The sequence below is a fragment of the Pipistrellus kuhlii genome, unplaced genomic scaffold, assembly GCF_014108245.1.
Source record: "Pipistrellus kuhlii isolate mPipKuh1 unplaced genomic scaffold, mPipKuh1.p scaffold_m20_p_4, whole genome shotgun sequence".
Lineage (NCBI taxonomy): Eukaryota > Metazoa > Chordata > Mammalia > Chiroptera > Vespertilionidae > Pipistrellus > Pipistrellus kuhlii.
In genome coordinates this window covers 60,821,489-60,836,980 of record NW_023425540.1, presented here as the reverse complement: position 1 = coordinate 60,836,980, position 15,492 = coordinate 60,821,489, and the positions used below count along the sequence as shown (strand labels likewise).

The 15,492-nt window shown below is 45.3% G+C and overlaps 1 protein-coding gene across 1 annotated transcript in view; it reads right to left on the bottom strand.

Moving 5' to 3' along the window:
* LVRN (laeverin) overlaps positions 1–12,984 on the bottom strand; it is a 58,577-nt gene extending 45,593 nt beyond the window's left edge. Inside the window, exon 1 of the mRNA XM_036410392.2 lies at positions 12,137–12,984. Within this exon, the coding sequence (XP_036266285.1) occupies positions 12,137–12,801 (665 nt within the window). The 5' untranslated portion in view covers positions 12,802–12,984. The remainder of the gene's footprint in view (positions 1–12,136) is intronic.
* Positions 12,985–15,492: the final 2,508 nt, after the last annotated feature.

Genomic DNA, 15,492 nt, shown 5'->3' with positions numbered 1-15,492 from the left:
AGATGCAGCAACTGAAAACCTAGTAGAAAGAATATTGAGCAGGGAATTCAGTGACCTGGGTTCTTGCTCAGGGTCTGTGGTGCAAACACAGTGGTGTAACTTTGGGAAAGTTGCTTAAACTTCTTGGGAATCCATTTCCATAAAATGCACAGATGGGACTAGGTGACCACTAAGTCCAGTTACAACTCTAAAATTTATTCTAACAGTGTCAGAGACATCCAAAAGGATGGGAAAAGAGCCTATGAGGTCAAGTAGGGTTGGGAGAAACAGTCCCTTGAGAGCTCACTCATGAGTCTCAGGAGATCTATAGGCTTTCTGAAATTGCTGGACGTTTTGTACTACCGTGTTTCCCTGAAAATAAGACCTACTTACATGTTTCCTTCTGAGTGAAATATAAGGCATCCCCCCGAAAATAAGGCCCCCCCCTAAGCTAAACATGAGAGATTTGGTCCACTGATTCTGAAAGAAATGGAGTCACAAGAAATTCACCAGGAAATTCAGGAATTGGATTGTTATGATGATGTTCCAGAAGATGTATAAATGAGTAAATTCTTGATACTGTAGGATTCAGTTTGTCTGGTTTGTGTTGACAACTACCGTACTACCATACCGTATACAGGTAATAAATTTCCTTTATTTTCACTTAACAATAAATGCGTACCGTATTCTTCTTCATGGAAAAATAAGACATCCCCTGAAAATAAGACCTAGCGCATCTTTGGGAGCAAAAATTAATATAAGACACTGTCTTATTTTCGGGGAAACAGGGTAACAGTGTTACATTAGCATGAAAAGGTGTAATGTAGCGTGAAAAAGCACATCCAACTATATAATCACGCTTATATATTTGGAAGGCTAACAAATGCCTATTGTTTGTGCAACAAAAATTATAGAAACTAAAGCTTAATAACATCTTCTCTGATGCCTTAACTTCACAAAGCATATCAATCTCAAGGAGGTTGCACAGTGGGGAGGAGGGAGAAAATCAGACTCTTTCAGGAAATGGGAAACTTTTATTCTAACCAAAACAGGCTACAGGTTCAAAAAGGCTAAGAGTCACCACCTTAACAAATCAAACTCCAAACAAGAGCCTTTCAGTTTCACATTCAGGTTTCCAAAGAAGTGAAATTAAAGAAACACTCTTGGATTTTACTCAACTATTTCTCACCCTGGTTTTATACAAACAAACAAAATGGAGAAAACCTCTACAATACTGGCTCTCAGTCATAATTGCAAAGGTCAGAACTAACCAGCAACACATATGATTTGGTTATGTTATATCTGGGACCAAAGACTGGTATTTATTTCCCTTCTCCCTGCTTTGGACTCAAGCAACCCTGTAAGGATATCCTGACCTCAGAAAATAGAGAAGCATCCACCGCCCTCTCCTCCCTTCAGACCTCACTGAAACATGCTATTATGGTGCCTATGAAGTCTGGATTTAGAGGGCTCAGCTGGTGAAGGAGTTAATTTGGGATAGTTTGTCTTCTAACAGCTCAATATTGCAAAGCCACTTTCTTTCCTGCCCTCTTGTACAGCCAGTGGGCTTACCCCTTTCTTGTGTTGGAAGAGGTCTTAGCTGTCAAGACTACTTGATGCCCTTGGGGATAAAACTACTGCCATATAAAAAAATATCCACTCGGTAAGGTATTTCATTCCAAATTATTCTATGAACTTTGTATGCCAGGAGCTCTGTTTAACAAGTGCTGAATAACATAGTGGTCAAAGATGAAATAAGACTCTTTGGAGAGTTGTCCCCATTTTTTTTTTTTTTTTTTTTTTTTTTTTTTTTTTTTTTTACATGACACACTCAAAATATTTAGTAGAGACAGATGTTATACCACTGGACTGTGGTTCAAAGATTGGCCCATGAATCATGTCTGTTTATTACTTGTGTAATAGGATCTTCACTGAAGTTTCCACCAGGCAACAATACATAATAGATGTAAAATTCTGCCCTAGCTGGTTTGGCTCAGTGGATAGAGCGTCAACCTGTGGTCCAAAGGGTCCGGGTACAATTCCAGTCAAGGGCAAGTACCTCAGTTGCAGGCTCAATCCCTGGTGCTTGTAGGGGCTCGTGTGTGAGGCAACCAATAGATGTGTCACTCTCACATCGATATTTCACTCGCTCTGTCTCTCCCCCTCCCTTCCACTCTCTCTAAAAAAGTTGATGGAAAAATACCTCTGGTAAGGATTAACAACAAAAACAAAATTCCAAAGAAAGGTGCCAAACCATGTTATAAAGATTTTCAAAGTAAATGTTCTCAAGAACCTGAGGGCTCCCCCTGGGACTTCTCAGCTATATAAGGACAGAAAAAAAAAAAGTGTCAGGAAATGGAAATGAAAAAAGGTCAGAGAAGAGGTTTCTGGGGGTGGGGGCAGGGCATTATTGCCAAGCCCTCCGGCTCTCAGGGAGTTGGGAGGAGGTGCAACCCTCCCACCCTGAGCTAAGGAGAGAAGATCCCTCAGAAAGCAGTAGATGTGTTTCTTGAGGCTGAGACTTAGAGGCTGGTGGCCAACTGATTCTTGATAAGGTTGAAATTGGCATTGGCCAGCGTCTAAATCCTGCTAGGTGAGAATGTAAAAAGCAAGAGAACTGACTGCTTTGGAGGCAGAATCAGAAGAGTGCTGCTCCCTTGGGACCCATGTCAGTCCCAGGCAAGAGCTGTATGCATGCTCCTTGGAATGAGCCAGTATGGGGACTGTCTTGGGTTCTGTCCAATAGAGCCACCTGGAGGACCTTGGACATGCATACTCAATGTCTAGGGACTGGGGAAGGAGTCACAATTGACCATCAGAACAGAAAAATAAGAAAAACATCCTGCAGGGACAAGGGAATTGCAGGGGAAAGAAAAACAGTGAGAAAACTCTGAAGAGTCCAGGAAAATGACATCTCAAGGGAAAAAGGCATCTGCTAGACCCAAGTGAGATGAGACAACAAGAGGACTGGCTCAAGTAAAAATTTCCCTGTGTGTCTCCCCTCCCTGTCTCCCCCAGTCCCACTGGATCTGGTGGGGTTAAGACAGCAGCTCTCAAGATGGAAGAGGAAGGCTAGAAATACGAAGGTGGAGAAAGGAAGGGGCACTTTGCTTCAGGTTTCTATCCCGAAGCCAGCCCAAACTTGGAGAACTGAGGGTGGAGGGAGAAGGAGATTTAACAGAAAGTTAAGTTCAAAGTTTTGAGTATCATGCAGGACTGGACTGATTTTCCATTTTCTGCATCTGGACAGTGTTTGTCACTTAGTGACCACAGATCATCTGCCACCTAAGAATGAGTAGGAAATTCTAGACTACTAGAATATTCATGCGGGAGCAGGGAAGATTACCCCAGAGACTAAATTGTGTAAGGACTGTGGAAGAAACACGGCAGTATTTTTACTGAACCATGAGGTGTGTTTTTTTCAATATGCTGGTAACACTGGTTTTCAGAGGATGCAGGATCTAAATCTTTGATGGCAAAACCATCTCTCAGAGAAAACTGCTCAGCCATATGAAATGTAAGGGTTCAATACTTCTATAGGATAATGAAATGACCTCTTTACTCCATGACATCATGTGCCTGGCACTTGAGTTCATTGACCTTGTTTTGAGACTTCTCAATTCTTTCCTAATATTACTCAAACTTCTCTCTTGTGTGTCATACCCTGAGGGTTGTAACAGATTCTCAGATAAAACAGTGGCTGGAAGGAAGTCTTTCCATTTTCAGAATGCTCTTTCTACACCTATACAAATTGATTGATTTTAATCATTCTGTTCTCACCTTAATCCATCCTAAATAAAGATCCAAATTTTCTCCAGCCATTTCACACTAGTAAGCTGTTTCTGCTCCTTTGTTCCTGATGGGGACATTTTGTTTGTTTTTCCAGTATATATATATTTATTGTTGAGAGTATTACAGATATTCCTCTTTTCCCCCACCATTGTCCCCTTCCACCTGGCGTCTGCCCTGCCCCAAGCCCTCACCACCCTATTGTCTGTGTCCATAAGAAATGCATATCTACCTATATAAAACCCTAATATGCAAATAGACTGAACAGTGGAACAACCGATGAACCAGTTGCTATGACATGTGCTGACCACTAGGAGACGCACACAGAACATGGCAGGCTTTGGCAGCAGGCAGCAGAGCATGGAACATGGCCGGTGTTGGCTGCGGTTTGATGGTGGAGCAGGTATGCGGGGGCGCCAGACCAAGGTGGGGTGCTGGTCACTGTCATCTGGGTGAGCCTCTGGTGGTTACTGAAAATTCTTTGCTCCTGCATGCCATGGTTCTGCCCAGTGCTCACACCTGCTGCCAGTGCCAGCCAAGCTCATACCTGCTACCAGCACTGGCCCTAACTGCTCCTCGCCATCAGCGGGTGCGAGTGGGGCTGGCACTGTTAGCACTTGGGAGTGGCAGTGGAGCTGCCAGCAGATAGGGGATCAGAGGCCATGAGGGGAGGGATCAGGCAGGGCATGGAGGATGAGCCAAGACCTGCCTCTGTGTTCACCACAGCCTGGGGGCTCACAGTTCCTTACAAGGTGCACAAAATCGTGCACTGGACACCTAGTATACATATAAAATATTTGGTTAATATCACCCCCCCACACACACACACACACTCCCCTCTGAAATTCTTCAATCTGTTTCATTTGTTCATGCCTCTGGTTCTATTTTATTCATCAGTTTATTTTATTTATTAGCTTCCTTGTTTATTTTTATTTTTAGATACAATTGTTGATAGATATGTTTCTATTGCCATTTTATTGTCCATATTTTTTCTTCTCCTTCTCCTCCTCTTCCTCCTCCTTCTTCTTCAAGAATATCCTTTGATGCCAAAAACGGTTTGGCTCAGTGGATAGAGTGTCTGTCTGCGGACTGAGGGTCCTGGTCAAGGGTTCGATTCCAGTCAAGGGCATGTACATTGGTTGTGGGCACATCCCCAGTGGGGAGTATGCAGGAGGCAGCTGGTCAATGTTTCTCATCGATGTTTCTGGCTCTCTATCCCTCTCCCTTCCTCTCTGTAAAAAAATCAATAAAATATAATTAAAAAGAATAGCCTTTGACATTTCATGTAATATTGGTTTGGTGGTGATGAACTCCTTTAGCTTTTTCTTGTCTGTGAAGCTCTCTATCTGATCGTCAAATCTAAATAATAGCTTTGCTGGGTAGAGTAATCTTAGTTGTAGGTCCTTGCTATTCATCACTTTGAGTATTTCTTGCTGATCCCTTCTGGCCTGCAAACTTTCTGTTGAGAAATCATCCGATAGTCATATGGGCACTCCCTTGTGGGCAACTAACTGCTTTTAAGACTCTCTTTGTCTCTAACCCTTGGCATTTTTATTATCATGTGTCTTGGTATGTGCCTCTTTGGGTTCCTCTTGTTTGGTACTCTCTGTACTTCTTGGACTTGTAAGTCTATTTCTTTAACCAGTTAAGGAAAGTTTTCTGTCATTATTTCTTCAAATAAGCTTTCATTATCTTGCTCTCTCTCTTTTCCTTCTGGCATCCCCATAATACAAATGTTGGTACATTTGAACTTGTCCCAGAGGGTCTTTACAACATCTTTTTTTTTTTTTTTTTTCTCTTCTGTTGTATGTTTTTTTGTTTCCTAATGTTCCAAATTGTTTATTTGATTCTCAGTATCCTCCACTCTACTGTTGCTTTCTTGTAAATTATTCATTTTAGTTAGTGTATCCTTCATTTCTGACTGGACCTTTTTCATGGCTTTGAAATTCTCATTAAGATTCTTTTTCTTTTTTTTTTTTAAAGATATATTTTATTGATTTTTTACAGAGAGGAAGAGAGAGTTTAGAGAGTTAGAAACATCAATAAGAGAGAATCATCGATCAGCTGCCTCTTGCACATCCCCTACTGGGGATGTGCCCTCAACCAAGGTACATGCCCTTGACCGGAATCGAACCCAGGACCCTTCAGTCCGCAGCTCTATCCACTGAGCCAAACCGGTTTTGGCAAAATTCTCATTAAGATTCTTGAAAGGCTCACTAAGTGCCTTTGAAGTCTCACTAAGATCCTTCAGCAACCTTATAAGCATTGTTTTGAACTCTGTATCTAGTAGTTTGCTTGCTTCCATTTAATTTAGGTCTTTTTCTGGATATTCTGCTCTTCCATTTGTGACATGTTTCTTTGTCTTCACTTTTGGCTACTTCCCTGTGTTTGTTTCTATGTACCGTATTTTCTGGCGTATAAGACGACCCCCTAATTTTACAGTTAAAACATAGGTTTAGGCCTATATTCGCTGTATAAGACTACCCCCCACTTCAAAGAAAAGACTTACTTTGCCATCAAGATCTGCAGGTAATTTTTGTGCAATTTTGGTCTTTCGCCCCCAATTTTTGGTTGACTTTTTTTTTCCATTTCAAAAGTCGTCTTATACACTGGAAAATACGGTATTAGGTAGAGCTGCTATGTCTCCTGCAATTGGTAAAGTATCTCTGTGTAGTAGGTGTCCTTTAGGGCCCAATGACTCGACCTCCCCACTCACCTGAGCTGGACACCTTAGATGCACCCCTGTGTGGGCTGTGTGTACAGTCTTGTTATAAGTGAGCCTTGGTTGCTATTGGCATCACTGGGAGGAATTGACCTCCAGGCCAATTGGCTGTGACTACAGTGAAAGAGTTGCTGTGCAGAAAACACTCCTATGGAGAAGGACTTGCTTCAGTGGGGCTTCGGTGCTCACTGAGTCTGCTATTGCTGGGGGTCTTGATCCAGCATCTAGAAGAGTTCAAGAAACCTGAAGAAGGGGCTGTGCGTAAATTAGAGTCCAGAGATGAAACATAATTTTGAAAGCCATTGGGGGGGGGCGGGGAAGGAACTTGGCTGAAGAAATCAAGTTCTCTTGTCTCAGGACCCCTTGCTTTTTATTAATACAATTTGTCCTAAGGCAAGGTAGAAATATACACATCAAAGGGTAGGGTTTCATACAGAATCCATTGTCAGATTGGGGAATTGCCTCTGGCTGTTCAGTGTTTGGCCAACAGGAGGCAATAACATGTAGATTATGATGCCCTGAGCTATCTGGCAGCAAGCAATCATTCTTTTCAGGTTTTGGGAAATGCCTTTAGTCATTCCCAACAGGCAATAACATATGTGACTCAGCCCTGTTGAGTCCCCAAGTTCCATCAACCTTTCAATGAAACTCTTGCAATTATGACATGCTGGAACAGGCTTCTGGCAATCTGCCTCTTAAGTGTGTCACTAGTGGATGTGAAGAGTTATAATCTGGTATTCTCTGAAGTGTTCCACTGGCTCTGGGAACTTCCAGGTGATGCAAAGTCAGCCATGGCCTGAGGCCACCAAGCAGGAGCTACAGAGCTAGCTGTAGATAGCTGCTACTTGTATTGAGCTTAGAAATGCCCAGGTGAGGCTAAGATGTGAAACAAGACAGGCTGGTGCTAGTGCTGAGTCTTGGGCCTGTTACTGATAAGTATGGAGCATACTGACACCAGCTGCTGCTTAATTGAGAGATTTTAGGAAAGTCTGAAGCCTGAGCCAAGAAAAGCTGCTGCAAACTGCTTGGATGGGGCTGAAAATTTAGTGGGGCGTGGTCTCAGGGAATCACCAGGGTAGAGCCACAGTGGGATCCATGCTAAAGGAAGTTCATATATGGCTGCCCATCAGCCCTGCCATCAGGGAGATCTCAGCACAAGAACAATGACCGCTCTGTGTTGATAGGGACAGTTTTGAGGTGTGGCTCACACGGTCCAGAACTATGCTCCAAAGAACTTTGATTGCTCTCATATCCAGTGTTGGCTTCAGTCTCTTCCCAGTCATACTTTCCCATTCGCCCATTGGTTTTTCCTAGGGACATTTCATAAGAAATTACTTTCACAAAAAAAATTTGTCTCAGGGTCACACCCAGTCAGAAGAAAGAGAGTGAAAATTAAAGACACTTATTTTGTCCATTTCTCCTTCTCTCTCTCTCTTCATAGTCTTCTTCCCGCATTGGAAGGGCTTTCTACTACTCTCTTTTACTATATAGCAACTGCTCTTATAGAAAACTGAGAGGACACAAAGACCGATTCATTATTCAAAAAATCAATTAAAACCATACACTATAATAATTGACAAAAGAAGAAAAATTACATGATTCTATATCAACTGATGCAGAAAAAGATGTTGGATAAAACCAATATTCATTCATTATGGGGGAGGGGGGGGAGAAACAACAACATAGAGGAAGAGAGAGGGACAGAGAGTTAGAAACACTGATGAGAGAGAATCATCGATCAGCTGCCTCTTGAACACCCCCAACTGGGGATGTGCCCGCAACCATGTACCTCTTCCCTGGCCCAGGCCATGGTCAGGGCCTTGTAGGAGGCAACCAATCAATGTGTTTCTCTCACATTGATGTTTCCCTTTCTCTTTCACTCTCTCTACAGTGACAATACCTAATGGTGGCCAAGATGCAAAGAAACTATCCTTCAGACATTGCTGGTGGGACTGTGAAGTGGCATAGACACTTTGGGAAACAGTTCAGCAGTTTCTTAAAAATGAAACATGCAACTACCATATGACCCAGCCATTGTACTCCTGGGCCTTTATTCCAGGAAAACAAAAAAATCACGACCACACAAAAACTTATACACAATTGCTCATAGGCTCTTTATTTATAATAGCCCAAAACTGGAAACCAAAATGCTCCTCATTAAACAGCTCCCCACTTCCCCAGCCCTTAGCAACCACAGTTTTACTTTCTGTCTACTTTCTGAATTTGACTACTTTAAGTACCTTATATGATGTCTTCAAGGTTCCTTCATGTTGTAGCATATTTCAGAATTTTCTTCCTTTTAAAGGCTGAATAATACATTCATTCATCAATGGACATTGGGTTGTTTCCACCTTAATATTGCTATCAACTTGATTGCACTGACCTGGAAATTTTGAGGATATTCCCCCAAAATCTGAATTTTAATAAGCTCCCCTGATGGTTCTGGTGCACGTTAAATGTTTGTGAACCACTACTCTAATTAGGATCTCTCAAAGTAAAGATGAAGAAATATTTTCAGTAGCCCTCAGATACACAATGATATAGATTTGACTCACAAATAACTGTCCTTTTCCAATTTTATGAATCATCTTGATTGAATCAAGAGAAAGTCTTTGTTTGGTATTATTTATTTTAAACTTCTAATTCCAATTTTCCTTTTTTTTTTTTTAACAAATAGGGAGCAGCTCTCAGATCCTTCAGTAGGCAAATAATATCAGCATTGTTTTTATTATGTTAGTCTGTGCCATTGCAGTCTATACATTACAAATGGCTTTCCATTTATGACAATGATATAGCTTTTCAATAAATCTAGTTAATATTTTTCTTTAAATCAAGTAACTTTTTAAAGAAAATAATATGGCTAGAGATGTGTAAACATGACATAACCTTAAATAGTAGTATGCCAGTGAATGAAGTTTGGGAAATACTATTGATACTTTGAAGAGACATTAACATTTTTTAAAATTTCTTTTTATTGATTTCAGGGAGAAAGGGAGAAGGAGATAGAAACATCAATGATGAAAGAGAATCATTAATCAGCTTCCCCCTACTGAGGATCAAGCCTTCAACACAGGCATGTGCCCTGACCCAGAACTGAACCATGACCTCCTGGTTTATAAGTCGATGCTCAATCACTGTGGCACACTGGCCAGGCAGAACATCCACGTTTTGATCTTGCTCTCAACTTTCTACACATGGAAGGAGGAAACCAGATACTGACACATAGAAGCACAAACCCAAGGCATCCAGAGGGTGGCTCCTATATGGCAGAAATGTGACGGTACCTGCCAAGTGGAAAAAGGCCAAGAACAGGTCGGAAGCATCCCCCAAACCTCTAAAATTAGACGTGAGAGACAGCGATGCTCTTTGAAAATCATTTTCTGGAATGATTTTCTTTCTCTTCTCCATTAGCAATGAGTAAAAGTAATATTTAAAAACATTTGCCTTCTAATATTAACCTTGGTGATAAAGGACCTCCAAAGAAGAGAGGTAAACATGCTCTGGCTGCTGCAATCGAAACTATGCACACCCTAAGGAAAATGCGAAATCAGTGGGCAGTTTCCTCCCATGTGAAAATCTTCTTGCACTCATGTGTCACAGGAACACGGCAGATTCCATGTTCAGGTAACAGGAGGGATACCTAACAATGATATCCTGAGTTAACGATAGCAGCTACCATTGCACAGTCTCCCCCTTTCTCGTTAAATTCTCACAACACTCTCACTTAGTATGTGTATTCCATGAAGGAGGCAGCGCACTCAGAGAGGCAGAGACTCGGGTTCAAACTGTGCCTGCTGGGTTTCCAACATCTGCCTCCCCATAAGGCATCACTTGGTGTAGGTTCTTGGTTACCTTGGCCTCAAGCTCAACTGCAGGTTTCCTTTCCTTGTGGAATCAGAAGCAGAGACCCTGAAGACAAGTTCGAGGCAACAGCTCCTGTAAGGTGCAGCAAATCTGGAGCGCCACCTTGGTCTCTGAACATCTGTAAAACTTTATTGAGATTTCTGCCTGTTTGAATTTTAATGTTCTCAAAATACGGTTTCTAGTTACGGCTGGTTGGCAGCACAATAAGAAAGGGGACTTTCCCATGTTTGCTAGAGCGGAGCCTCTGGGCCAGAGCCCCATTAAGACTTCCCACTGAGGAAACAGACAGGAGAGGAGATGAAATACTTATTGAAAGCAGGAAACGCTGTTTTTTTCTCTCTCAAAAAGCTTGCCCCTTGAGCTACGCACAGTTCATTCAAACGGTTCCCAATGCTCACACTCCAGATGCTAATCACCTTCATGTGAAACCTTTCAAAACCAATCTTTCCATTTTTGAAAGAGAACAACCAGGCATGCTGTCCTTAAAAACAAACGTCACATACCCACTAAGGCGGCTTACTAAACTTATTAAAAAAAACAACAAAAAAAAAACCCCTGAAGTTTTGAAAATAGTGCAGGAGATGATTTCAGGGGGCAATCTAGTGGGTTTCTTTCCCAGAGAGAACATCTGAGAACATTTTCTCTAATAACAAAGGGTAAACTACATGCAGTTGTGTAACCGCAAATGCTCCCCACCAGTGCGTGAGGGAAGGAGATCGCAGGTTTGGGGGGGGGGGGAATATATATATATATATATATATATATATATATATATATATATATATATATATATATATATTTGTACCTTCCACCTCAACCATTCATCCCCAGGTTCGCTCGCCATAGGTCAAGTAATGCGGTCCCAGGCCCTTAGCAATAGGCAATTCCTTGAGGCGGAAACATTCCGTGTGGAAGACATTATCTCCAACGACTGTACAAAGAACATATGTACACTACGCGGTCTTGCAAAACTCAGAGGGGCGACCTGTTGTCGCTTTTCTTTATTTTTTCCAGCAGAGGAATCCCTAAAGCGCAGGCACCGGCCCTTGGCAGCGATGTTCAAAGGGCTGAGAAGGGTAGGGGGATGCGGCTGCAAAACCAGATGCAGGTCTCAGGCAGGGGCGGGGGGGGGGGGGGGGGCGCGGTGCGGAGAGGATGAAAGGGCATTCCGAAGGTTTCAAGAACCCTAGCAAAAAAAGAAGAAAGAAAAAAAAAAAAGAGAGAACAAACAGCTCCTACGTGAACCGCAAGAGCCGCAATTAAGGGATCGAAGAGGTAAAGAGGCAACGCAGGGAGGGACCTGAGCGCTGAGCGGCTCCAGGAAAGGAACTGTGGCCAGGCTGCCGGTGAGACAGCGCCCTCCGGCCCCCATCCCCGGCTTCTCCTCCTCCATCACCTGCGGATCCCCCGTTAAAGCGCAGGTTCTGAGCTCTTAGGTTGAGAGTGGGGCCGACGAGTCCGCGTTTCATTTTTTTTTTAATATTTTATTGATTTTTTACAGAGAGGAACAGAGAGCCAGAAATATCGATGAGAGAGAATCATTGGTCTGCTGCCTCTTGTACACCCCCTACTGGGGATGTCCCCGCAACCAATGTACATTCCCCTGATGCCCCTGACCAGAATCGAACCCGGGACCCTTCAGTCCTCAGGCAGACGCTCTATCCACTGAGCCAAACCGGTTTCGGCGAGTCCGCGTTTTGCACAAGCTCCCAAGTGTCACAGCAAACGGCTGGTCCGCGCGCGGACAGAACCTGGAGGACCCGGGTCGCGTGCCGCCCTTACCTGCGCTCACCCTGGTCCGTGTAGAGGTTGACGAAGAGTCCCTCCCTAGCGTCCTGGTACACGGGGCCCGAGAAGCTGAGCTGCAGCTCGTAGAGGCTCCCGGGCTGCAGGGCCTCGCCGAGCTCCAGCACCAGGTACTGCGTGTCCTCCGCGAGCCACACCTTGTCCACCGGCACGCGGCCCCCGGCGGCGGCGTCCCCGGCCCCCGGGGGGGACAGGGGGCCGCGCACCTCGGCGCCGTCACAGCCCAGCAGGAGGCTGTGCAGCAGCAGCCGCGCCGTGGCCTGGGCGCAGCGCACCGTGATGTTCACGCGTCCGGAGAAGCGCAGCGCCGGCGGGTTGAGCTCGTCCGGCCGCAGCCGGGGCCACAGCTCCAGCTCGTAGTGCAGCGGCACGAGCCCGGGCGGCAGGCGCAGCCCGTCCCAGGGCCCCGAGGGCCGCCGCGCGTCCGGGGTGGCCGTCACCGCCTCCGGCTCGGGAGTGGCGTTGGGCTTCCCCGCGTCGGGGACCCCGCAGCGGCCGAGCTCCGAGGGCGCGCCGCGCGCGCAGCGGCCGTACAGGGCGGCCAGCACGGCCAGCGCCAGCAGCAGCGCGGCCGCCAGCCCGGCCAGCAGCAGGGCCGCCGCGCGGCTCACGAAGAAGCCGGAGCCGGAACGGGGTCCCATGGCCAAGACCGCTAGCTAGCGGGGATGAAGGGAGAGCCCGGAGGCGGCGGCGGCGAGGACTCAGAACCCCGGGGCCGGGTGCTCAGGGGTGGGACCCCCTCTCTTGTACCGTCCCTCCTCCTTCCCCTCCTCCTCCCTGAGAGGTTGGGAGACAGGAGAGCGCGATTGGGACCTCGGCCTCCCCCTCCCACCTAATCAGATCCAGGTCCCTGACTACACCGCCCCCCCCCCTCCCGCCGGGACTTGGGGAAGAGGCTGATCCGGCGCCCCTCGGGGACCGATGGAGAGACCGCGCCCAAGAGGCTTCCAGGGTCGGTGCCAGGCGAGGACAGTCGGAACAAACTGGAATGTAGCACCTCTGGCGGGAATATTTGGATTTTCGGGATCTGGTGGGTGTGCCCCGGAGCGGTTTGGATGCCGGGAAGTAACGGTACAGAGCACCTGGAGCTCCTGGACCGCAGGGAGGAGCCGCCGGCCTCACACCTGCGGCCGCCAGCCGGACCCGCACGCCAGGACCCGGAGCTTCGGGTGCATCCCGAAATGACCCTGCGTGGGACAGCTGCAAAGTGAGGACTTCCGGAGCCAAATCTCCGGCGCAAAATTCGCCTCCTGAATACAGTTGGGATGAAATCAAGGACTGGCGTCCACGAGCTTTTTTGGAAGGAGAGTTGGAGGAGGGGGAGAAAAACACAAACAAACAAACAAACAAACAAAATAGAAAAGAAAACCGGGCCTGGGCGTCAGTATCTCCAGGTGAAGAACGAGAGGGGCGCTTCACCTCCTGGCCAGGCGCTGCGAGAAGCAAACGCCAGGGTCTGGGTGCCCGTCGTGGAGCCTGATCTGGCTCTCCGCTCCCTTGCCTGGGGAAAAGGGAATCCTGTTCTCAAAAACGGCCTTTTTTAAAATATGTATTTTAAAAAATTTATTTCAGAAAGGAAGGGAGAGGAAGGAGAGAGAGAGAGAGAAATATGTAGGTTGCTACCTCCGCGCCCCCTACCTTGGCATGTGCCCTGACCAGAATCACACCTGGGACTCTACAGTCTGCAGGCTGAGCAAAACCAGTTAGGGCAAAACGGGCCTTTTTTAAGCAAAGAGAATAAGACAGTCCGGCGCCCAACCTTCCCACTGGGAAACGGCCGGCTGGAACTCCTCCCGCAGGCAGTGCCCTGGGAGGGAGGCTTAGGGCATTGGGCATCTGTTTGCTATTTAGCCATGCTCCCGGGAGAGTCTGCGCCTGGGACCTGCACGCGCTCCGGAATGAATTGGGAATGGGCTGCACGTTCTCAGGAGGCACTGGGGAAGAGGAAGGAGAGGGCGGCTAAAGATCCTGTTGTTGGCTAAAGATTTATTTGAGTGCATCCAGTCCTTCAGTTATTTCAGATCCAAGAGAATTTGAATGTCGCAGCCATAAAACTTAAAACCGTTTTCACTTTTCTCCTTTGAACTGTATCTCCTTTCCAATGAACTCTCCCACCTGAGATCAGAGACAGGCTAAACCCAGGTGATTCTCCTGGGAAATGTAATCTCCCCCGCTCCTGGAGCTGAAAGTTATCACATCAACAACAACAGCGCGTGCGCACTCTCTTTCTCTCTCACACACACACACACCCACAAGGAGACTTGATACGAAGTTCACACAGACGGTTGTGCTATAACCTGTGACTAGTCTCCTGATTCTAAGTTTGATCTGCTTTCTTCAGAAACAAAACAATTATATTTTAAAATAACTATGACCACGTGCATCACTCCCAGAAGTTCCTGGGTAGAGACCTCCTTCTCTTTCTTTCTGCAAAACCTGCCCAAAGTCAGGCTGCCAGATTGTGAGCTGCTGGGATGGGTGTGTGTGTGTGTGTGTGTGTGGAGAGACAAGTTTAGGCCATTGTCAGATGGGATTCTTAGATGCAGCACTAATTATTGTCCTTATAACCCCCTGGACATTTTTTTAAGGACCTTGAAGGATTCCAGACAAACATGAAAAGGTGGTTTTTTGTTTGTTTGTTTGTTTGTTTGTTTTAATATATTTTATTGATTTTGTACAGAGAGGAAGAGAGAGGGACAGAGAGTCAGAAACATCGATGAGAGAGAGTCATTGACCAGCTGCCTCTTGTACACCCCCTACTGGAGATGTGCCCACAACCAAGGTACATGCCCTTGACCAGAATCGAACCCAGGACCTTTCAGTCCACAGGCCAACGCTCTATCCACTGAGCCAAACCAGATTTGGCTGTTTGTTTGTTTGTTTGTTTGTTTTAAGAGGAGTCAGTGCTAAACAAAATATTTTCAAATTCATATTAGATATGTGCCTCCCCTCAATTTTATATAAGAAACTATTGAAAAGTGATTACATGGACACTAGTATTTAACTCCATTTCTCTAATATCATCAAAGAAATCAAGATTGGCTACTACACAAAAAGTTTCATCGTAATAAAATCATCCCAAATGATTCAGCAATTTAAATATCTTGCCAAAGGGAAAAATATTTCTGATAAATCACTAATTTCACTCAAAAGAAGTTACAAAATATTTGCTGGCTGAGTTGTGCATATGCTGCTAGTAATAGTAATAATAATAATTTAAAAAACTGGAAAAGACTATTATATGAAACATTTAACATCTCAACCGAAGAGTAGTTCTGGGACAGATCAGCTGACAGAAAAACACCAACCAAAAATTTTTTTATTTTATTTAT